This window comes from Anser anser (genome assembly GCF_964211835.1).
Source record: "Anser anser genome assembly, chromosome: 3".
Taxonomy (NCBI): domain Eukaryota; kingdom Metazoa; phylum Chordata; class Aves; order Anseriformes; family Anatidae; genus Anser; species Anser anser.
This window is the reverse complement of record NC_139722.1, coordinates 72,187,944-72,210,864: the sequence shown is the minus strand read 5'-3', so window position 1 is coordinate 72,210,864 and position 22,921 is coordinate 72,187,944. Positions and strand designations below refer to the sequence as shown.

At 38.9% G+C, this 22,921-nt stretch overlaps 1 protein-coding gene across 4 annotated transcripts in view; it reads left to right on the top strand.

The window, feature by feature from the left end:
* UTRN (utrophin) overlaps positions 1-22,921 on the top strand; it is a gene marked incomplete at its 3' end in the record, with an annotated part of 371,669 nt that overhangs the window by 281,082 nt on the left and 67,666 nt on the right. For all 4 annotated transcript variants that reach the window (XM_083828444.1, XM_083828443.1, XM_083828445.1 and 1 more), the window contains 4 exons: positions 11,306-11,574; positions 13,950-14,096; positions 15,424-15,502; positions 20,726-20,786. In XM_083828444.1, the coding sequence (XP_083684570.1) occupies positions 11,306-11,574; positions 13,950-14,096; positions 15,424-15,502; positions 20,726-20,786 (556 nt within the window). The remainder of the gene's footprint in view (positions 1-11,305; positions 11,575-13,949; positions 14,097-15,423; positions 15,503-20,725; positions 20,787-22,921) is intronic.

Below are 22,921 nucleotides of genomic sequence, written 5' to 3'. Positions count from 1 at the left end.
TGCGTCAGGAAGCTATCTCCCACGCTCTCCAGAAACCTCCTAGACTGCTTTCTCTGTGCCGTGTTGTGTTTCCAGGATATGTCCGGGAAGTTGAAGTCCCCCACGAGGACAAGCGCCGACGATTTTGCAACTTCTGTCAGTTGCCTATAAAACTCCTCATCCGTCTCCTCATCCTGGTTCGGCGGTCTATAACAGACCCCCACCAGGATGCTAGCCTTGCCGGCCTTCCCGCGGATCCTAACCCACAGGGATTCAACCTTATCATTCCCAGCCTGGAGTTCTACAACATCGAAAGATTCTCTAATGTAGAGAGCCACGCCACCTCCCCTTCTGTGCTGCCTGTCCCTCCTGAAGAGCCGATAGCCAGGCATTGCAGCACTCCAGTCGTGGGAGCGGTCCCACCACGTCTCCGTGATGGCAACCAAGTCGTAGCCTGCCTGCTGCACAATGGCTTCCAGCTCCTCCTGTTTGTTACCCATGCTGCGTGCATTAGTGTAGATGCACTTCAGCTGGGCCATCGCCTTCTTCCCCGGCCTAGCCATTGTTTCCCCCGGCACAGCTCCGACAAGCCTTGTTTGAGCCCCGTCCCCCTTCTTACCTAGTTTAAAGCTCTCTCTATGAGCCCCGCCAGCTCCTGGCCTAGGATCCGTTTTCCCCTTGGAGATAGAGACCCATCTGGGGCCATCAGGCCGGGTGCCGAGTAAAGCTCCCCATGGTGAAAAAACCCAAAATTTCTATGCTGGCACCAGCCTCTGAGCCACCTATTAACCACATGAGCTTTCCATGTCCTCTCCGTGCCTCTCCCTTCCCCCGTAGGGATGGACGAGAACACCACCTGCACTCCCGCTCCCTCCACCAATCGTCCCAGCCCCCTATAGTCCTGTTTGATGGCCCTGAGGCTTCTCTTTTCAACATCATCGCTGCCAGCCTGGACTATCAAAAGCGGGTAATAGTCAGAGGGGCGAACCAGGTTTGGAAGCTTCCTGGTAACGTCTCTGACCCTGGCCCCAGGGAGGCAGCAGACTTCCCTATGTGTGGGGTCAGGCCGACAAATAGGGCCCTCCGTTCCCCTGAGGAGGGAGTGCAGACACGCTGCACAGAGTAGTGTTTCTGCAGATTAATAAACTTCAGGCCAAAAGGTGCCTTTGAATCTTCTGCTCTGGTCTCTTATATAACATAATCTGTTAAATTTCGCCCACCCTTGTACGGTCTGACAAATGCCACCAATCCCCAGAAATCTACGCCTCTGGACTTGAGCCCATGCTGAGACATACAGTCTTTCTTCTGAATAAGCGTTTTCAGTGAGGACTGTGAGTGCAGGCTTATGTTTGCTTTTAAAATGTTTAACGTTTTAATTCCCATCAGCCTCTTAATCATTGGTATTTTATGCAATAGATTAAAAGTTTGCTCATTAACTTCAGTGAAGTGCACTTAACATTGCTAAAGGTGAGGAGTGTGGTTTTGGATTGTGAGTTGATGGGTCTATCTTCAGAAATATTCGTGGGCAGTACGCAATGCTGTACAGTCATGATTTAAACATGCCTTTGGCTGCTTTTATAATAGAAATAGCACAACCATGTAGGAAATAGTAATAGCATGAATTGGAAGATCACTGTTTGATTAGTTTTTACCTAATAGCAAGAGTGTTTAGGTGTGGGGTTAGGTAATCCAAAGAGATGGTAAAATATCCAGCCACTGAAGTTACACAAAGGCCCAGACAATGCAGATGCCTTGTTTCTAGGTGCATAAGAATTGAGAATCACAGAATCATTAAGGTTGGAAGAGACCTCCAAGATCACTGGGTCCAACCATCCCCCTACCACCAATGTCACCCACTAAACCATGTCCCTAAGCACCACGTCCAACCTTTCTTTAAACACCCCCAGGGATGGTGACTCCACCACCTCCCTGGGCAACCCGTCCCAATGCCTGACCGCTCTTTCTGAGAAGAAATGTCTCCTCAGTTCCAACCTGAACCTCCCCTGGCGCAACTTGAGGCCATTCCTTCTAGTCCTGTTACTAGTTTCCTGTGAGAAGAGGCCGACCCCCAGCTCCCCACACCTTCCTTTCAGGTAGCTGCAGAGAGCAATAAGGCCTCCCCTGAGCCTCCTCTTCTCCAGACTAAACAACCCCAGTTCTCTTGAGGGTACATTGAATTAAATATTCCAGAATTATTTTATTCTCTCTGCAGGTTCTTCACAACAGGGACAAAAATTTGCCATGTGATTCTGCTGTGACATCAATTCAGAGTCTCTTGTACATTACAATAAATTAAGACAATCTGAGTAACCTTTTCACATCCCCCTGAAGTGCATAATACAATCAAAACTTAATTGAAAAAAAAATTACCTCGTTAGAACATCCGCTAAAGATATTCATAATATTTAAAAATAGACCCTATCATATCTTTTCAGACATCATCTTTGAAGCTTTCTCTATTTCTTTATAATGCACACTACAAAAGGAAATTGAATCATACTCTAATTCAGTCTTTGTATTAATTGTCTGACTTCAACTAATTTGCACTTGGGCTGTTAGGTACAAAAATAATTCTGCCTAGGCATGAAGGAGACAGCAATATCTGAGAGTTTGTTTGTTTTGTTTTTGAAATAAGGAGAAACAGTAAAGTTAATTTGAATTAACCAAAGCTGTAAATTCTGAAATCTGTTAAATGTAAACAGCACTAAAGCACAGCAGATACAAACTCATTTGCAATTAGTGATCTGGGTTCCAGTTCTGGTGTGACTGGTGATTGAGAGCCTCAGAGGTTGTCAGGATTTTTTTTATCCTCTTGTTCTGATGCTCAAGTAAAAATTCACTTGTTTGTACAAAAGGCTTCTCCAGACATATATGCAAAGATGGTTTTTATCACCAGAAGATTGGATTACTGGGCACGACAGTTCTGCACTCTCTGAATCACATGAGAGACTTCAGAAGGTGGTCAGCAGCAGCATATAGTGTCCTTCTGGAGAGGTTTCTCGTTACCTGCTCATGAATCTTTTTGTAATTTCTGTGTGTAACTTCTGGGCTAATTCAAATTTTATAGATACGGTATGCATTATTTAGTAGCTGAAGTACTATTTTCTGTGGATTGTTGCTTCTGCACTTGAATGCTTGTTGCAGTATTTGAAATTGTTCATGATTCCTGATTAGGAGGAGATTGGCAATGGGGAATTCTCTGTGATCAGACCTTGACTGATGTACTTGGCTGATTTTGAATTGCTTTTGTTTTTCTTCAGTCTCTCTCTCATGCATCCCTTTACCCCCACCCCGATCTTTTTGTGCCAGGGAAGGCATTGTTGCAAGGACAAGGAGTGAGAGATTTAGGCAAAAAATTACAAAAATTGGTTTTGAGCTTGATTGACCAAGACCTATTTTAAGGACCTGTACATATATATACATTCATTGTTATGTCCCCAAAGAGTATTTGTTACAGATTCCATTGTAACCTGTTATTGTCTATAACTCTGTTGTTACTTTCAGATAAATCACAGGGATGTAAAATCAGGTTATGAGCTAGCCTGTTTTCTTCTTTTCCATGTTGGCCTTATGCTTGCCATGTTGGCCTTCAACTGTACCGTGTAGTAACTGGCATAATGGAAGACAATTCCTCAGTTTCCAGGAAGCTTCCTCCTATGTTAATTTATCAGACATCAGTCTTTTCTTCTCATTTCATTTTTCTCTATTTCATTAGGGAGGCCCCATCACAAAAAATAAACTTCATCCTTTCCTTACCTTTGAATTTCTTTGAGCATCTGAATGGAGCTGATTGATAAAACCACCAGGCCAGCTGCTGAATTTTATAGATGGTCAGGATAATAAAGTTGGAGATACTCACATTTTTAGCTTTGTTACTGCTTTTCCGTGGTATAGGAGAAAACTTGAAGAATTACAGTCAACCTTTTGAACATCTTTAGATCTGTGGCATAGTTACAGTTGCCTTCTTATTTCCCTACACTGTTAATAAGGTTACTGGCTATGGGATACACAAAGGAAAGAAAAAATAATATTTTCTGTCCCTAGGATTATATAGATCAGTGATGTCTCCAGTGTATGGCTTTTCTGAAATTCTGTCCTGGAGATTCCACTGCTGTAGTGAGGGAGTGGAGCTAAATGTTTTTTGGAAGATAACACAAATTAACATTTTAGCAGATGAGGCTACTACAGTGATTCCTACTCCAACAGAGAATGTTTCCAGGAGTCTGTGGTATTGCTGAAGTACTTCCGTAGGTTTTAGTTTTGTTACGACAATCAGATTCCTATCTTTGAAAGCTGTTATTTGGTATTAAAGGTGATGTGATAAACAAGTGATTTAAAATTAAGTATTTATTGTCTGTTATCTTATTTAATTAAAAGTGTAGAAAACCCCATAAACCACATTTGTGTTATAAGACAATATATGAGTAAGTATCAGTGAATCACATTACTTTATTTATTTCAGCCAGACAACGTATTCCCCTGTTTCAGATGTAAATAAAAGTCAAACTCCTTTGCTTCCTGCTACTGAACAAATTCAGATAAATTCTCTATCGTATTTTTTCCTCTTAGCAAGGAAGTCCTTACTGGAAATAGGCTACTTTCTTTTTTCTAAAGTATAGAGTAAGCGGTATTTCTATTCCCAACCACTTATCACCTAGCTGTCATACAAGACTGGAATATTTTTTGTTCTCTTCTGCCCTAATGGGCTGAGTATTGAAGTCTGGATTGTTAAACCTATAGGAGAATGAAGAGCATGTGGGCCACTGGAGGTCAGTGGACTCATGCCCTATTTTGAACATTGTTGCCCGTGTTTTAGTTGGTGCTCACTCACTTGTGACTTTTGACACATTCAGTTAGAGAAACGTGCAGTTACCTATGAGATAATCCCACAGTGATGAAATTTTTCTCTTCCCGTTCAAATAGATCTTTACCACCCTTCAAGTTTAGTCCACCTGGATGGAGCCTTGAAATTTATCTTGTAGTGTCCAAATGGTAGCCTGCTTGGAAAGTTATTAGTGAAAATTCAAGGAAGTTGTTTCCTTTTTCTGAGTGGTGTGGAGTGAAAATCTGGAGGAGTTTTAAGCCTGAATTTTAATAGCTGAATATTGGAAACAGGCTGAGGACGCAGTGATTAATTTTATTTATGTGTGGCGTTTTGTTGTTGTTTGCTTGTTTTTTAACTAGGAGGACCTAAGGATATAAGCACAGTTGTATTCATTTTTAATCTGTATACTGTGTTATGCACCAGTTTCATCTGATACATCGCGGGTGGAAGCCATGTTCTTAAACTTTAAGTGCTGCCTTGTGTTAAAGACTACGTGTCATTAAAGCTTTGTCTGTAGGAGATCTCTTAGTTATGCTAATAGCAACACAGGTGACTGATGGATGTCAAATGTCGGGACCTTGTTTAAAAGAAAATTCCTTTCTTACACTCTAGAGCAAACACAGCAAAGAAGCCTCAAGACAGATAATGGGTAATTGCAGAATATTAAACAAAAAGTAAAGTATATAGAGGAGAAAACAGGCTGAGTAAACTTCCTCTAGAAGGCTTGTGAGCAATTCAAAAATTTCGGAACCTGGATGCTTTCTTGAAGTCCAGTGTTGTTGAAGGACACCATCGATTCAGGGAGTCTTGAGTAAGTGGGATTCAGTGGCGATATCCTTCTCCATTAGTACCCGCCCTTCTACAGGAATTAGAAGTAGACATTGTAGCTTGTTGATGACATAACAATACTATTATCATTGATTTTTTTTTCTGGTTTTGTGGCAGGCACAGACTAAAATAGAATTCATACCTCTTTTTTGTTTCTTGAGCAACACAAAACCTCAAGCTTCCACTGTGCTTTGGATCACATCATTTATTACAAGATGGTGGCTCTTTTTTAGTGAGAAGTATTGTGTTTTGATCAGTTTGTGACTGATAAACTACATTGGTTATGCTGCATGAATGTGTGGTTTCAGGGTTGCTGTAATCTCTTAAGTTTTCTGGGGATAGATGCAGTGGGATGACTTAATTATCTCCCTTAATCAGAAGTTATTTCCTCTTGTTTTGTCTGTCCTTTTGTATCTTCTCCACCAGCACCCACTGGGGAATTCTAATATCTCTTTATTTGTAGACCATACTCCAGGCCCTTTCCAGATGTATTCAATATACATAAAGTTATCAGTTAATTTGTCTTTAATCCTGTGGAGACTTTCCCCATTCACTCTTTATTTTATTATATTTCTCTGGCTTGAAGAACTTTCAGTTTTGATAGAGTGAAACCTAAATAGGCTAAGACGACAACGAATGATCGTGCTTTTTCTTTGTTTTACATGTATTTGCAATAGATACTTGAACTAGAAGAGAAAGGTGACATACTGGGTTGGTAGTCTAAGTGCTATGTTACTAACCAGCTGCTGATCGATCTTTAAAACTTTCCGTTACCATCCCATCAGAACTATGTTTTCTGTCCATATTGTAAGAAACGCAGTGAATGCTTTCACTGGAGTGATGCTAGAGACTTCATCATGCAACACTAGCAGTACTCTTGGTTCTTCTGCTTACAGATTTGACAGTGTTTCATTGTGTCTGTTCAAATGCTTCAAAAGTGTTCATAATGATTACAGTGAAGTTTTACCCATTGTTTTTTTTGCTGTGAAGACTGATTGAATCAAGGAAGAGAGAATATTTGGCATAATGCTAAAATATACGAAGAATATACCAAAAGTAAAAAGTAATTAATGTAATTCTGGCAAGATAGAAAGAGATTAAGTCAGTAACATGGGGATCAAGCAGAGCTGCTTAGAGTCAAAACTGCTAGAGCCAGAATAGCTTACCTGATCTGAATTAAATTCTTAAGCAAGAAGAGTTTTCTCTGAGAACTTTCCTGTGTAAGTATTCTCCATATATGCAAGCGTGTAGGGAATGCATATACTGTAAAGTTCAGTCTTGAAAGTCTTCCTTCTGTGGCACTCTCTCTCTGCTAGTGACACAGGAAAATTCTTGGTCCTTTCATCGCTTTGTTTGTGACAAAAAATGCTTATTAAAATCAAGTTTCTTTCCACTACAAAAGCAGATTTTTTTTCCTGCTCTTTTTCTCTGACTGCAAGGTCAGTTACTATCTTCCCTCTCTGGTAAACAGATGGTCCAGTGAATACAGGCTCTTCTTACTTTCTGAGCAGCTGCTGAAGTGAAGATAATGTAATAAGTACATTACAAAAAAAAAAAAGGGGGGGGGGGGAAGAAAAAAAGCTGATAATTCAGAAGCTTTCATATTAAGTGGGAACAAAAGAGCAGCAACTAGTATGTAGCGTTTTTTCACAGCACAAAGGAGCTGTGTTTGTCTGCTAGTGTGTGCAGTGACAGACTGATGAAACAAACTCAAAGCGCAGAATTCGTACCGTTAAGACGTTATTTATGAGGCTAGGTTTACAATTCTGTGCTGTGCAATGAGGATCTTGGAGAATGTGCTCTCTGCTTGAAAATAGTGTGGTGCTCATTAATAGGTTGGGCTTTCATGATGGAAAGCATGAAGTTGTGCAAGATGTATTTCTTAACTGAATAGAAGCTGAATGGTTTTATAGCTCATAAAAATGTGTGTTTGGCTTTATTTCTCCAGTAAATGCCTTTTTAAGGCAAGTTTACAAGCACTCCCAAGACTTGGGTAAAATAAAGCAGTCTTGAAAGGAATTAATATTTTTCAAAGAAAATAGGCAGCAGATTCCCTTGGACAAGGAGACTGATCTGACAAATGGTCTTCAAAAATGTTTCTGTTTTTAGTTCTGTTGGGATACTTCTGTCGTCCCAGTCAGTGTGGAATTTTTTCCCTCCCAGATATGCGACTGGTCTGTCACGAGTGAAGCTGTCTTGTTGTAGATGGCCAGGCAAATTAGATCAGGCCGTTGTTCCCCTCTCCTATTCTTATTTGTAGCTACGGCTACTTTTTTTTTGGTATTGATTCTACTGGGGCAAGAAGCAGTCAGTCATTGAATCTGTTACATCAGTACCATTATAGCCAACAAAAAAATTTTGCAAGTTTTTTTTTCCCCTCTTGTTAAGGCTTCCTGGATGATGTTCTAGTCAGTCCAGTTTCTGGGTGTAACGTCCCCTGTATTGACAGTTTCAAGATGACAGCCAAGGAGACTCCTCCAACTGGGTCTACAACTTTCTGTCCCCTTTCAACAAAGTACTCCCTTTCCTTTTGTAAAGTGTTCTAACTACAGGTGCTCTCTTAGTCCTTATTTAAGGTCCTGCAGCTTTTACTGGTGGGGCCTTGTTGCCCATCTGATGATACTGAACTGGTTGTACTAGGTGCTGCACCTTGGCTTGGCTTCCAGATTTTGTGCATTAGTTTTGTCTATGGACTGTAGTTGGCTGTCATTAATTCATCGATGGTATATATTCATAGCTGGGAATAATTCCAAAATTACTTTTAGTGATGACTTCTTTGGTATCTGTAAGTAAGCAATTGGTAGCCATTTTTTATCTGAAAAGGTTGCTTTGTTTAGAATTTAAGCATTATTTCTTTTCCTTTTCCTGAAATCCTGAAATCTCTTGCAAAGCTTGGGGTAAAGATCATCCCAGAACTGTGTTGTCCTATGATGTAGCTTATTCTGAATGTGAATTGCTGAGATTCGAGACACAAGGTACGATTTATCACAGCCTGTCTTTGGTCTTTATCTTTATTCTGGTCTGTCAGTGTTGCAAATTGTGGGTTACTGCCTTGCCTCTGATCCTAAGGCTATATACATAATTTATATCCCTTTGCATCTAGTTAAGCATCACAGGTTTTGTCCCAGCTGTTCCTCCCCACATTCCTCTTCTGAAACACCCTCCTGCCATTGTGGTGCCCCTAAACTTGGCTAGTCTTTGCAGGTAGCGAGCAGATGGGTAGTTGCTCTTGCCTAACAGCTTATGACTCCGAGCAAGTCACTGAAATATCTCAGTAAGTCTGAATGCTCAAAATTTCTTTTGTCCCTCTCAGCCCCAATCTTCTGTCAAATGCCTCTCTGTTCTTTGAAGGACCTTTTCTAATTCTAGAACTCAAAACATGCACTGCAACCTACAGCTTAGGTACTTGTCACCATCTTTTCTGTGGTGTTTGCTCTTCTTAATCATCCTTGCTTCCCGTTCTGCTTCGGTTACTTCTGGTGGTACTTTTTTCTCTTAACTAACCATTTCTTAGCAAGTTGCCTTGTGCTTTTGGGCAACACTTGGTCATTTGGCAATAACTTGTTCCCTCCTGCACCATCAGTTAAGATGGAAAACACGAGCATTATACTTTTTTCTGAGATGGCGTCTGGATTCCATTGTAGAATACTCTTCTTGTATTTGTAAGCTAATATGTATCAAGACTAATGTGGGCAAAAAAGTTTTTGAAAAAAACTTAAATATGTGGAATTGGCTGGCAGAAATTCTGGCTTTGATCCAAACAACTTACTTTAACATCTAGAAAAAATGTGCCTTCCTCAGCTGCAAATTTAATGTATTCTAATGATTTATTTTTTATCACTTACAGCACGCTTTGCAGTATTGCATGCTAAAGAATGTTAGTTGCATCACCAGAAGCACAGTAATTGAACTTTTCCAGCTACAACAGTGCATTCACTTCGACATTCACCTAGCCTTTGAAAAGCAAAACGTTTCCTTCCCCCCTGTTTTTTTGTCCCCTCCCCAGGTGAACAGCTCCAAGCTTAGTCAGTTGTTATGATAGCACACAGAATCACAGAATGGCTGAGGTTGGAAGGGACCTACAGAGGTCATCTAGTCCAACCCCCCTGCTCAAGCAGGGTCACGCAGAGCACATTGCACAGGATGGCATCCGGGTGGGTTTGGAATATCTCCAAAGAAGGAGACTCCACAACCTCTCTGGGCAGCCTGTTCCAGTGCTCTGTCACCCAAACCATAAAGAAGTTCTTCCTCATATGGTATCTTTAAAGACATCATCAGCATATGGAAAATTTTATGTCTCATTTGTCTTCTGACAAAAATGGTGCTTTCATCTCTATATTGCTGTGTATAATTTATTCATAGGCAACACTTGATTTTTAATCACAAATAATGCCGTGATAAACCTTTTCTAAGGGTTTTTTATAGGAGTGAGTAGAAGGCCACTTGGCTTAGTTTTGGAGTATGCCATATCTTGTTCCCCGCATTTTGTTTTCTGTTTTCTGCGTTATATCAAGTTTGCTCTGCTTATTTCTCTGCCTGCAGAAACTGCAAGGTTGCTATGTAGAGGAGGAATCCTTTGAAATGAGCTTGGTTGGTAATTACTGTAGCAACTCTACCCTAGTGAAAGAAGCTCTCCGTGATTTCTTTCAGTAAGACCAGTCTGAGCAGCAGTCAGCAGGACTTGCTGGGGATTGAAGACCCAGGAAGGAAATGTTCTCTTATTGATAGACCACATGCCTGGGTTGCAGAAATCATCTGTTGTGGAGAAGAGCTGTGCCACCAGCTGACTTGGTGCTTGTTGTCAATTAGGACTGAAGCGTGTCTGTACTGTGGAATGCTGTCCTATGTTTTACAGGCTCACCAGGGACTGGGGATACAAATTTAAGCAGCTTACTGAAATAATCAGTGCCATCTCCTGTGGCTGTGTCTTGAGGTTGTGTGTGTGACCCCTTTGGCTTTGTTCAACTGCAGCTGGCCTTTCCTAATGGGAATGGGACTTCCATAGGTGGTGGGTTGCCCAGGAGATTTAGACACATAAGCCTGAAATAATGCACTGTAAGTGCAACTTTTTTTCAGTCAGCAAGTTAGCTGAGCAGTTTTATATTTACAATACCTATTTAAAACAGTTTTTTTAGGACTTCAGCATTAACACAGGCAAACAGATGTAGAGCTGCAGAAGCACTTACCACATGGTATTCAGTACACTTTGGGTTTTGCTAGTACATAGGAAGAGAAGAGGCATCCTGGGGATAGGGTGGAAGATGTTGGTAACTGATCCAGTAACAAAGCACTGTTCTTGTTCTTTCTACATGAAACAGTCCCCAAACCCCCTATTGCAGTTCCTGGTAGGGAAGAATGATCTTTTATTTCCTACCCTATGCCTCCAATAAACCAGCGGTGAGCTGCCTTTGCTTTGCAGGTATTAGAATACATGGAAGTCAGGAATAGTTTCCCTTTGTCTTATCAAGCATTATTTTGTCATTGAGGATGATGAAGGTTTATTTCAATTATGGCAAAGCAGACTTTTGACTACCTTGTACGTGCTGAAATAAATTATTGATTGACACTGAACTTACGGACTGTCTTGAGCAGGCACCTCAGGAGCAGTCTGTTTAACTAGGCATGAATAAGAGAAGAAATAAACAGCAGGACTTTTTTTTTTTCCCTCTGCAGAGTTGACCCCTGAGGAGAAAGCCATGAGGATTGCCAAAGCTATGCGTAAACAGTCATCAGAGGTAAAAGAGAAATGGGAGAACCTAAATGCCAGTGCCACTATCTGGCAGAAGCAAGTGGACAAAGCATTAGAAAAACTGAAAGACTTGCAGTGTGCCATGGATGACCTTGATGCTGACCTGAAGGAGGCTGAAAATGTGAGGAATGGCTGGAAACCTGTGGGAGACCTGCTCATAGATTCATTACCAGATCACATTGAGAAAACTACTGTAAGTGTGGAATTCCTGGGGAATATTTAGCCTGTGTGAGTCACACCCCTCAATTCTACCACCCTTAATGGTGTCAAATATGTTTACACTGTATACTTAAATTCTTATGTACAGTTTATACGGCTCTTCAAAGACTAGATTTGAGGTCACAAGGAAAGTCCAGTACTGTGCCACACTCACTATCAGCTGTGATTGCATAAGCACGTGTGATTTGCAAGCTACGTACGTGTATATAACATAACATTATATTGAAAAAAAAAAAAAAGAGTTGTAGGATTCAAATACTTTCTACCCAGAAATACGGTCCAACCCACTGTTAGGCTATGGGTGTGTTTGAAGCTTTGTCCAAGTACTAGAATATGAGCAGGTTCAGTCAATTATAATCCTGGTAGAAGACAGGAGGTTCCCCTCCTTTTTGTAGTGGTGAGCTGTCAGATCTGTTTGGCAATCACATATAGCTCTCTTCTTTGAAAAATGTTTAGAGCTCTTTTAGTCATACACAAGTATTTACATAATTTTAATTTCTAGACCATAACTTTCATGAATTTCATGTGTTGTCTATCTGAGCGCATATAAGTGAAAATTCGCTTTTGCTTTAGGTTGGCTTCTCTTAAGGATTATTTCAAAGGTAAGAACAAACACTACAGTATAGTGTTCTCACAGGCATAACAATTCTTGCAACAAGGGCTCCAGGCCACTCATGCAGGGCTCAGGATCCCAAAGCACTGCAGTCCATGACAGTTGTCATCCTTTGCTTAATTGCGTGGGTTGGACTAGGGACCCAGTAATGCAAAACTCCCCAAATAAGCAATACCTTCTGATAAATATTAGCCAGGAAAGCTGACTTGAAACAGCAAAATGCTTGAGTGAATGCCTGAATAGGAGGCATTCCAGCAGAACATGTGGGGATGCATTTGCTTTTTAATTAATATGATAGAGGAAATAGATATTTCAGGCAATCTTAGCAAGCTCCTGTTTCACAAACACAACTTTTCAGTTTTGAAGCTCAAGAATGAATATGGAAAAACATTAGAGGACCCTGGGGTCATGTACTTGACCATCTGTGACTTTAGTATGGGAAGCTGATGTTGGAAGAATGAAGAGTCATGGCTTGCAAAAAGTGTTGTGGAACTATTCTACTTGTTTACTGCAGCCTGTGGACTTGTATGAACTTCACTCAGGGCTGCCTTATTTCACATGTATCAATGCAAGCATCCTCATTCTCCAAGCTTAGTTGCTACTTCAGGTTTAATGGAACCTAAAATCTTTAAAACAAAGGTAGTCAAAGCTGATTTAAGTCTAGAGTGTGGTTGATTTGCGAAAAGTAATGCATCTCCTCCTCCATCTCTTACATTTTAATATGGATACCAAAATAAACACTAAGCTGCTGATGCTGAACAGCTCTTTATTCTTATATTAAGAAGCAATTTGTCATACTTTGATAGCTTTTTCTGTAAAGAAAAGTAAAGCGAAAGCCTTTTAGATTTTCATAGCTGTGGAAAAAATGAAATATCTGCTAAAGTAATAGGGTCCTACTGGCTGTCCAGAAGTCAGACACTTACACCTTGCCAGTAGGTGCCTTCTGTTCCTGGCCCTGATAAGAGAGGTTTTTAAGGGAGGTAAATAGTTGAATTGTCCAAAGAAAATCTTTTTTCCAGTTGTTTTTGGCTTGTTTCATGATGTTTAGTCATTTGTGGTATTGAACAATTAACTGCTCACAGCAAGAAAGACATTTGATGCATCTTTTCAACTGTAACTAAAACTTGCATCAATTTTATCTTAATGCTGTATTTAGTTCCATTTGATTCAATAAACCTTTTTTCTTCTTTTAATCATTGTAATACTTTTGCTTTACGGTTCTAATCAGGTGAAACATTGTATTCCTTTACCTTAGAAGATACATTCCTTCATGCTTTGCTAATTCAATAATAGTTTTTAATTTGACTTGTTGTCAGTTGCTTTATACTGGAAAACTGCAGTTACTAGATACATTTCTTTCTTAAGAGCTCTTGACAGTGACTGAACTGCTATAGTTCCTGATAGAATATTGCCTATTTCTATTTGAAAGGAAGGGGTCTAAAGCCATATGACACCACAAAACACCTCACTGGAAATGTAATACTCTATTTTAGTGGTGGAATTTGGATGTGGGCATTTGGGTAAATTTCATACCATTTTATTTTTTTTCTCCAAAGGAGTAGGTAATAAGAATATTGAAATGAATGAACTTTCCTTGCTGAAGAACTCTTGAGTTGTGTATCATTATTTAGTGTAAAATGCCACACTGGGCAAGTCAGCACCATGTTGAATTTACTGGGGCTTTCTTGCTGCTCAGGTGTCCATAGAATATAAATATATGCCTCTTACTTTTTTAGGCTTTTAGAGAAGAAATTGCTCCCATCAACTTGAAAGTTAAAACAGTGAATGATTTGTCCAGTCAGCTGTCTCCACTCGACCTCTACCCATCGTTAAAGATGTCTCGTCAATTAGATGATCTTAATATGCGGTGGAAACTTTTGCAGGTATTCTTCTGAACGTGTGCAGTAGGAGTGGGGTATGGCGGGGGATGCTCCTCACTCTCTTCTGTTCTCCTAAAAGATGCATTATTACTGTTTTTTATTTCTGTCTTTGAGTTGTTACTCAAGTAGTACAAAAGCAACAAAGAGAACTCTTTACTTCTGTGGCTTGACCAATAGCTTTTCCTTTCAAGCTGTCTCAGCAGTTTACTCACTCAAGAGACTGCATTAATCTCTGGAGGCTAGTGGGAACTATTATTGCACGCTTTGTTACATGTCATAGCAGTATTTTTACTGTATAAATCATTGTTACTGAAAACCAGTGTGCTTATTCCTGTTGTGTTTCCAGTGTCTCCAGGGAATTTCACTAAAAATTACCTAAGTATTAGTAGATCTGTAACAAGATGTGAGCAATAGAACATTTAGCTAAAAACAGAAGAGGGTATGCTGTGAGATTCATATTGCTTAGTTATGATTATTGGTGCTTAAATGGTCTGAGAAAGGTAAATCAATGTGCCTGATTACAGTTTAAACTCATGAAGTTTCTCGCGGAATGATTTAATGAAGTTTTTTACATTAAAGTTCATTTAGCAATCTTTGCACTTTCTCTCTCTCTCTCTCTTTTTTTTTTGTAATAAATATTTATTGTGAATGTGCTGCTATTTATTTATTTGCTTGGCTCTTAAGGGTAATATGAAGTATCTGAAAGAATCGGGGGAAGGATGGAGTATGTTGCCTCTCTATCTGAGGTCATTATAGCAGAACTTTCAAAACTCAGGCGTCAGCTTCTGGGCTCATAGGTCTGAATCTGTCTCCCTTGAGAGACAGAATTATTAATATAATTTGGTAATGGGTTTCTCTTCTTTTTCGCTCCTCAACTTGAGTTAACTAAGCAGCCAAACTGCTGCTGGATGTGGTAGTGCAGTTTCAATTAGTAAACTGAGGGAAATCATGTCAGCCAAAATAGTCTGTGTTGGAAAGGCACTGTGAGATCAATACAATCAAATGAAGACCTGCTGACTATAGAAATTTGGACAACAGAAGGGCTGGGAGGAGGTCAGAAACTTCAGTGGTCAGCTAAAGTCACCATGAAACTACTATTGTTCGTTATTGATCCGCAGTACTTTCATAGGAAGACTGCAAACTATGACAGAGACTTTAATTAAGCAAACAAATATATAAAATGTATCTTTGAATAGGTGGATAACGAATAAGTGCTATGGCAGAAAGAAAACTTAAATGCATTTAACTAAAAATAAGTGCACACCAATGTTTTTATTGTCATGGCCCTGGTGTTATAAAGTAAATTTTGTAAATGCGTGTTTGTGTGTAGGTGTCTGTAGAGGATCGCCTTAAACAGCTGCAAGAGGCACACCGAGATTTTGGACCTGCATCGCAGCACTTTCTCTCCAGTAAGTTCTTTGAATTAATTGATGCATTTGACATATAACTGCACAGGAGGTTTTCACAAACACTGCCCATTACTTACTGCCCTCCAGGTTTCCTCTGACTTGAGGCACAGAAGGTTCCTCTTCCATATTATCTACCTCCCTGATTTTTTGCAGGGGTGTTTCATCTTCATCATGACATTCTCACTGGTACACTTTACTCGGGGGTTGCTGCAGTATCTTACTGAGTTTTGATTGCATCCCTGTTCACTTTCTTCTTTGTCCTCTGTTTGTTGTAAGGTCTGACCTGTGGCTGCTCCAGAGTCTTTGTGTTCATAACCACATTTTCTCATCCCCTACTACCTCTGTCTTCAACTTCCCCTTCCACACTTGCTGGGACGACGCAAGGGAAGAGCTGCCTGGATTTTGCAGACTAGAACGTTATTAGGGGCTTTGTCATAAATTCCTAGAATTTCACATAAAGGGGTGGGGAATTCAAAGTTGAATCACTTCCTTTTGAGGCAGATCTGTACATCTTTTTCTATTTAGTAAAAATTTCAGAAATATAAACCTAGAATCCCCCAGTATGGCTAGAAGAGGGCAAAAATAAATGCTGTGCTCCCTCATTCTCTCATCTGATGCATTCAATACAGGTAGATATGTTGTGATATCGAGATCCTTGTTAACTTTCTGACCTTCTAGCTTTATCTGCCATCATCAGAGCTAATGATACAAAGGTTAACCCAAGTAGTTCTCTGTTTTTTGACAGAAGGCTTCAATAATAAAAATAAAACTGTTGCAAAAGTAACAAGACATGAATATAAAAATGAGCAGCTCTGTCCCAGAAATTCTCAAGTATGTGCCGATATAGCTAAACAGTTCATATAATTTAAAACATTAAATAAATCTTGTTTTCTTCTTGAGCTATGTGACAACAGTGTTCTTATTTTAAATTGACAACTAGTTTCTCAGTAAACAGGGTAAGCAAATTGCAATGTTTTTAAAATATTACAGCAGTTATGCAAAATCAAGGTTCTTTGAGTCACTTTTCCCTTTTTTAAGCTGACAGGAAAAAAACAAAAAAAACAACCCACAACTGTAAAAGTACACTTTCTGTTGCTATATAAACCTCATTAGAAGTGTACTATGATGTTGCCATGGTGGGTTTTGTACACCTCACAGTCTCAAACTTTTAACCTTGACATGGACAGTACACCTGTGTAATAATTTGTTAAAAAGAATAGAGATAGATAGGTAGCTTTGACACTGTTGAAAAATGCCAGATTAACCATTTGGGAGAGTAGTAGGTCTTGTCTAATTTAAACTGATTAGGAAGCAACGTAGAGAAGATGCATTTTCCCCTACTCTAACTGGTTTCTTCAGTCTTGTGTAACTGTTAAGGATGTTCACTTCTCCTCACCTGGACCAACAGAAAAATGCAGGTGACCGAGTTGGAAAAAAAAAAATAGAAAAATGAGTGTAAGAGCCCACATGTAAAACAAAGAAGCCTGCCAGACAAGGTTGGTTTGTTTTGTTTGGCCTGGATCATTTCCTTCATTTGGCTTACAGCATGCCACAACAAATACTTTAATTCACAAGACTGAATGAATGGTAAAATGCAGTGGGAGCAGGGTGCGAGACAATGTTGGAATTGTGTAAACTGTCTTTGTTGCCGGATAAAACGTCCATAGAATTACGTCCAAGGAGACTATGTAATACCTTATCAGCATGCCTCAGCCTTGCTTAGGGCATCTTCTCTAGGCTTAAGGGGATGGGGAGTTCAAGTGATGAACAAAAGTTGAGGAGGGAAAGTTTCCAAAATGCACGTTTTTAAGTACTGCAAAAAGCTATAGCCAAGAACCACAGCTCTGCAAAAACAAATAGTATGCAGTTATCCATTTAAATTATTTGTTTAAAAAAAACACAACAAAAACAAAATACAAGCAACCTCTTCACCCCCCAAACAGCAAAAACTTCTTAAAAATTCTATTTCAAGAGCTTGAACTAAACAGTATTACAGAAGTTAATACCTACAACTTCATGTAAAAGTCTGTTAAATGAAAGTCAGAGACAGTAACTTTAAAAGGAAAGCAATAAAAAAATCATTAAATCCAGAAAAATGAAGGTTTTATCCTGACAGGTTGAAATAGTGCATATTCTAAATCAAATTTTTCAAACCTTCTTTGTAACCATAAGTGACTTCTAACTATGAAGAACAAGCAAGGCTGTGGTCTGAATAAAATAACCTCAAACTCCTAAAACTAAAATTATGATGTGATACATCTGTCTCATACAAATCTTTACCTCCGAAGTTGCACTTCTGAATTAGAGGGCAGGTTTTTATCTGGGCCAACCTGAACAGCAACTATTTTAGGTTGATATCATCTACCTGTTACTCTTCCTGCAAACCTTAACAAGAAACTATAGCCTGCCCTCCCACCATTTTCAGCTGACTGGCTCCCAGTTGCCATTTAATCAGTAATTTGTGCTAGCAAAGCACCTGTTTCTACCTGTTCATTAGACTCCATCCCCTTAATCCAGCGATTTCCCTTTGCTGTAGCTAGTTGTGTTTCTCTAATAAATAAAAAGAGTAGTGTTTACTACTGCTGATGGAGTTCTTGGAACACTGAATTTGTGGATTCATCCAGACCATCACTAAGAAAGTGCTTCAGGATATTTTTTTTTTATTATTTTTTTAATTATATAACGTTATCCTCTCCTGAAATGTCCTGATGTAGGAGGCTGATCTAATGCAATTTTGGAGGCCACTGCAATGCACGATTCTTTGCTGAATCATTTCTCTCCTCCAATCAGTGTTAGACTGAATTTAATTGCTCCTCTTTTCATTGCTTTTGAGATGGAAAATAAGCTCCTTGCAAGTTAACTACTGATCCATAAATTTTACACATCCTTATGGATGAAGGTGAAGAATCTTTATAATCCATTATTCTCTGAAAAAAAAAGAAAAAAAAGATTGTTTTATTGTTTCCTGCCTTCGGAAACTGACTTTGTTTTTCTATAATTTCATTTATTTTCTAAAGCCTGAGATCTACTCCCCTCTATTTTGTTTCTTGTATTCTTTCTTAGATGAATCCACAAACATCCATGGAGCGCTGGCTCCATATGGTCCCTAACAAATGGCCTAGGCCTTCAAGTGTCCTGCTCAAAGCATCCAAGTGGTGTTCAGCCTCTTACTAATACCTGCAGCCCTGCTGTTGTGTGCCAGAATCAATAACTACTCTGTTCAGTTTTCATTGAGAACCTGTTTATAGAAAAGAATGGGAATTCCATTTTACAGAGGTTTGTGCAGCAGAGAAAACTGGCACTGCTTTTAGAAATTTTGTTCCCAAATAAATAGAGTATGACTCAGTCCACAATAATTAGCAATTTAATTTATTAAGGTGTAGTCCATATCTCTGTCAGTGCAGAGTATATATAGCCTGTCCTAGCACAAAAATCTTACCTGAGGCCAGGTTTTTCATTCTGGTTAGCAGACATAATTAGTGTAGTTACCCTAGCTGCCACAGGTGCCAAATTGCAGCATTAAAGAATGAAATGTTTTTTTGTTTGTTTGTTTTTCAGCATTGTGAGTACCTAAGAGTATTTTTTTAGCTAACTACCTCTATTTGAGCATTTAGACATTACTATATATTTCCATTAAAAAGTAACTAATTATATCTTATTGCAAACATTATTTTCTTCAAATAATAGTATGACATTTCCTCTATTTTTTCCAGTGAATAATGATAGAATCATAGAATCATTTAGCTTGGAAAAGACCTCTAAGAGCAACAAGTCCAACCACTAACCTAGCACTGCCAAGTCTACCACCAAGCCATGTCCCTAAGCACCACATCTACACGTCTTTTGAATACCTCCAGGGATGGTGACTCAGCCACTTCCCTGGGCAGCCTGTCCCAATGCCTCACAACCCTTCCAGTGAAGAAAACTTGGTTCAAGTAGTTTTCCAAATAGTCTTCTCGGTTAATCTGTCTTTCGGTACATTAATCTAATGTTTCTTAACATACAAACCATGAAATTTTGCATGGTCCAGGAAGAGGTCACAACCGTTAAAATCCTCAGGGAACAGCTGGCTGGGAGGAGGGTGAGGCCCGTCCCGCTCTGCAGGAGTACTGGCTTGTGGGGGCTTATGCTGCTTGGAACAGAAGAGAGAGTTACGCTCAAAAGTACTTCTCAAAGAGTGGTGAGCTCAAAAGTGCTCCCTGCTTGCAGGGAAATCGGATCAATTGAGAGCTTTAATTACTTCAGACCCAACGTGGATCAGAGCTCCGTTTCCTTTTACCAGGCTTTTAAACAGGGGTGTTAGTGCTTAAGAGTAGACACTCTGTTTTGAAAGTAATTGTGTGTTTGTGTTCAGTATAAATTCATCCTATTGTGTTGCTCAGTTAGTTAGTCCTACGTTTTCTTTCAATCTCTGCTTCTACAGCATGTTCAGTGAAGTGAATATGATAAAACCCTATCAGACACTATTCTGGTAGTTTCCAGCAGGCCATATATATTCCTGTGGTTCTTCACTAAATAGCCACTTTTAAGCTATGCACCAGAAGTCCTTTCGGCCTAAATACTTTCTCCTTTTATCTCTGGGATCTCTAAGTGAATAGAGTAGTGTCGTGTATGACTTTATGCCTCTTGCAACATGGTGTACAGAAGTCTTCTTGGTGCTACAGATGATATCTGTTGATTTATCAGAGTTGTATAAATCCTGCTGTTCAACAAGGAGTGCAAAGACAGGTTTTGTGCCTGTTTGTTGGCTGTACACCGTTAATCAGTATTAATCTGAGTTGCAAATAGGAGCAAAGGATTGTAGCAAACAGTAATAAGGTTGATATTGCTCCTTTTTGTTCTGTTGTTGAGTATTAATTACAGTAGTGGAGGCGTTTATTTGCAAAACTGAAGCTGATGATAAGTCTTTGGAGGTAGGAAAACCACTGTGTCCATTTTCTCTGGATGGATAGCTTGCTTGTTCAGAATTTATTATCCTTCTATGAGGTAGAATCACCACATTTGTTTTATTTCAAGCTTGACATCAAATAGATGCCTAAAATCACCTTGATAGATTGCAGTCATTTCCTCCAGCTGATTTTCTAATTACTGAAAGTTGTCTGGGAAATTATAGCTGTTCCCATTTAATTTATTGTAACTGTTTTAATTGTAAAATAAATAAATATAGTTGTTGTTTTTTTTGACAGGTGTTTTCTAATAATCATCTTCTGCTTATTTCCTCAGCCTCAGTACAGTTTCCATGGCAGAGATCTGTTTCACATAACAAAGTGCCCTACTATATCAAGTAAGTTTGCCTTGTTTCTTTATAAGCTTTCCATAAGCAAAACAGAGGGACTTATCACCATAAACTAGTAGAAAAAAATATATATATTTCTAAGAGGTAACTAGAAATGTTATTAAGAGTCTGTCTACATGTTATTATGCTACGTACACTATATCTTTTCATGTTTATTGTGTTTTTTTTGCTATACAGACCATTCTTCATTCTGTGCAGAATTCCTGCAGAAAGCTATGTTTTGGTTGTCTTCCTGTCATTTTCTTACTTTTAGGAAGTTTTTATAGGGCATAATGTTAGTGTAAATGTAAAATTAATGTAAACATAGAATAAAATTTTACAAACATCTTGATTACCAAGAGGAATCATTGAGGTATTTGTTTAAAAAATAATATGAAATAATTAGTTTTGGAGTAATCAATTTTGATGTGTGCTGCTGGGAGCAGTAAAACAACTTAGTTTTTCTCATTCCATAAGCATTTATTTATGTACTGTTTGCCTGTACTTTAAAGGTCAAAGACTGCAGCTTTGAGAGAAAGATAGCTGTTTGCTAGAGAGGTAAATGAAATTTTAAGAAGGTACAGTAAGCCAGACCCAGAGCTGTTCATTGTAGGCTGAAGGAAATCTGTGTTAAAATGTTATCGGTTTGAGTTTGGAAAAAAGTAATTTAAGTCTGTAGGGTAACTGTGAATTGGTCCTGCAGATAATTCATTTTAAAAGAACATTGGTGAGGACTTTGTACTATTGTGTATTGCTCTGTCATAGATCTGAAAGCCACATTTTGCATTTCAAATAATTTGAGTGCTTGAGAGCTCTGAAAAGTAGGTAATGGTAAATATTGTTGTTTATCTGTGTCAATCAAATCTGTTGTCATTCTTGAAATGCGACAGCTGTTTTTAAACTGTGATCTGAAGTTTTGTTTTTTTTAAAGTGTACAGTAGATAACTGGAAAAATGAAAAACTTGCTGTGATCCTTGAGTTTTCTATAGAAAAGTTTGCACCTCTGCCGACAAATTTTTCAGGACGTTACAGAAGGCTGTGACACGCTGGAGGGAGGGTTTTCCAACTATGGACAGCAATGCAGTGGAAATGACCACACCTGTAACAGTAATTAAAAAAAAAAAACAAAAACATTTGAAGTATCAAAATATAGAGAGCAAGAGGAAAACTACCCTGAAATAGCCTTAGTTTTCGAATGAGGCCAGTTGAGGCTGAGAAACAAATCCCAGCATCTCTCAGAAATAGTGTGGTGGTTCTTTTTAGTGATCTTGCTCGGGACATTTGACAAAGGGGCAGAAGTGTAGGACAAGTTCTCTAACGGTCGAGGTCTTCATAGAAGTAGAGACCATGGATGGTTTTAATGAAGTCAGCAGACTGCTGCATCTCAAAGAATTTTCCAGTAATTTGGCCCTATCTGCAAGATGATACGTGTTGCTGAAATGATATCTTGATGCTTGTATCTTGAAAGAGAATTATTATTTTACATGTAACTGTTAGGATTTTTTTATTTTTATTTTTAAAAGCATGGGGAGGAATGTTGAATTTCAGTAGCTCTATGGTCTGACAAGCAGACTGACACTGTCAGTTTCCTTCATTTCTTGTTGCATATCAATCTAAATTTCAATGTTGGCAGCGCAGCAGTTAGGTAAAACATAGTGGTAGAAAATAAAATAGAAAAGAACTGATTTCTGAACTTCACTTGTTTTGGTATGATCAGGCTGGAGAGTACTCTTAGCTTTAAATAGTATTTTCAAACTTTGTCTGTTCCCTAATTTCAGATATAGGGGAGATACAGAAGATTTCAGATATAGAAGAGAGGAAAACAATGCTGACATCAAACCTAATTTGATTGAAGCAACTAAATGAGCTTTTGTAATACAATTCAAGAGGATAGTCAATGAGATTTAATGATGGTGGTTTTTTTTTTTAGGGGGGGGGGGGGGAAGAAACAAAACAGGAAAAATGCAAGGATTAACTTCTTTTTATTTAATTACTTAATTTTCATATATTTTAATGTAATTGTTACTAACATCTTTGATGTAACAAACAACATACGTAGAAGGAAAATTTATGATGTGTCTCAGTAGTTTGTATCATTTGGTATCAGTCACATTTACTGTTTTTATGGTAAGATTTTTATGTTC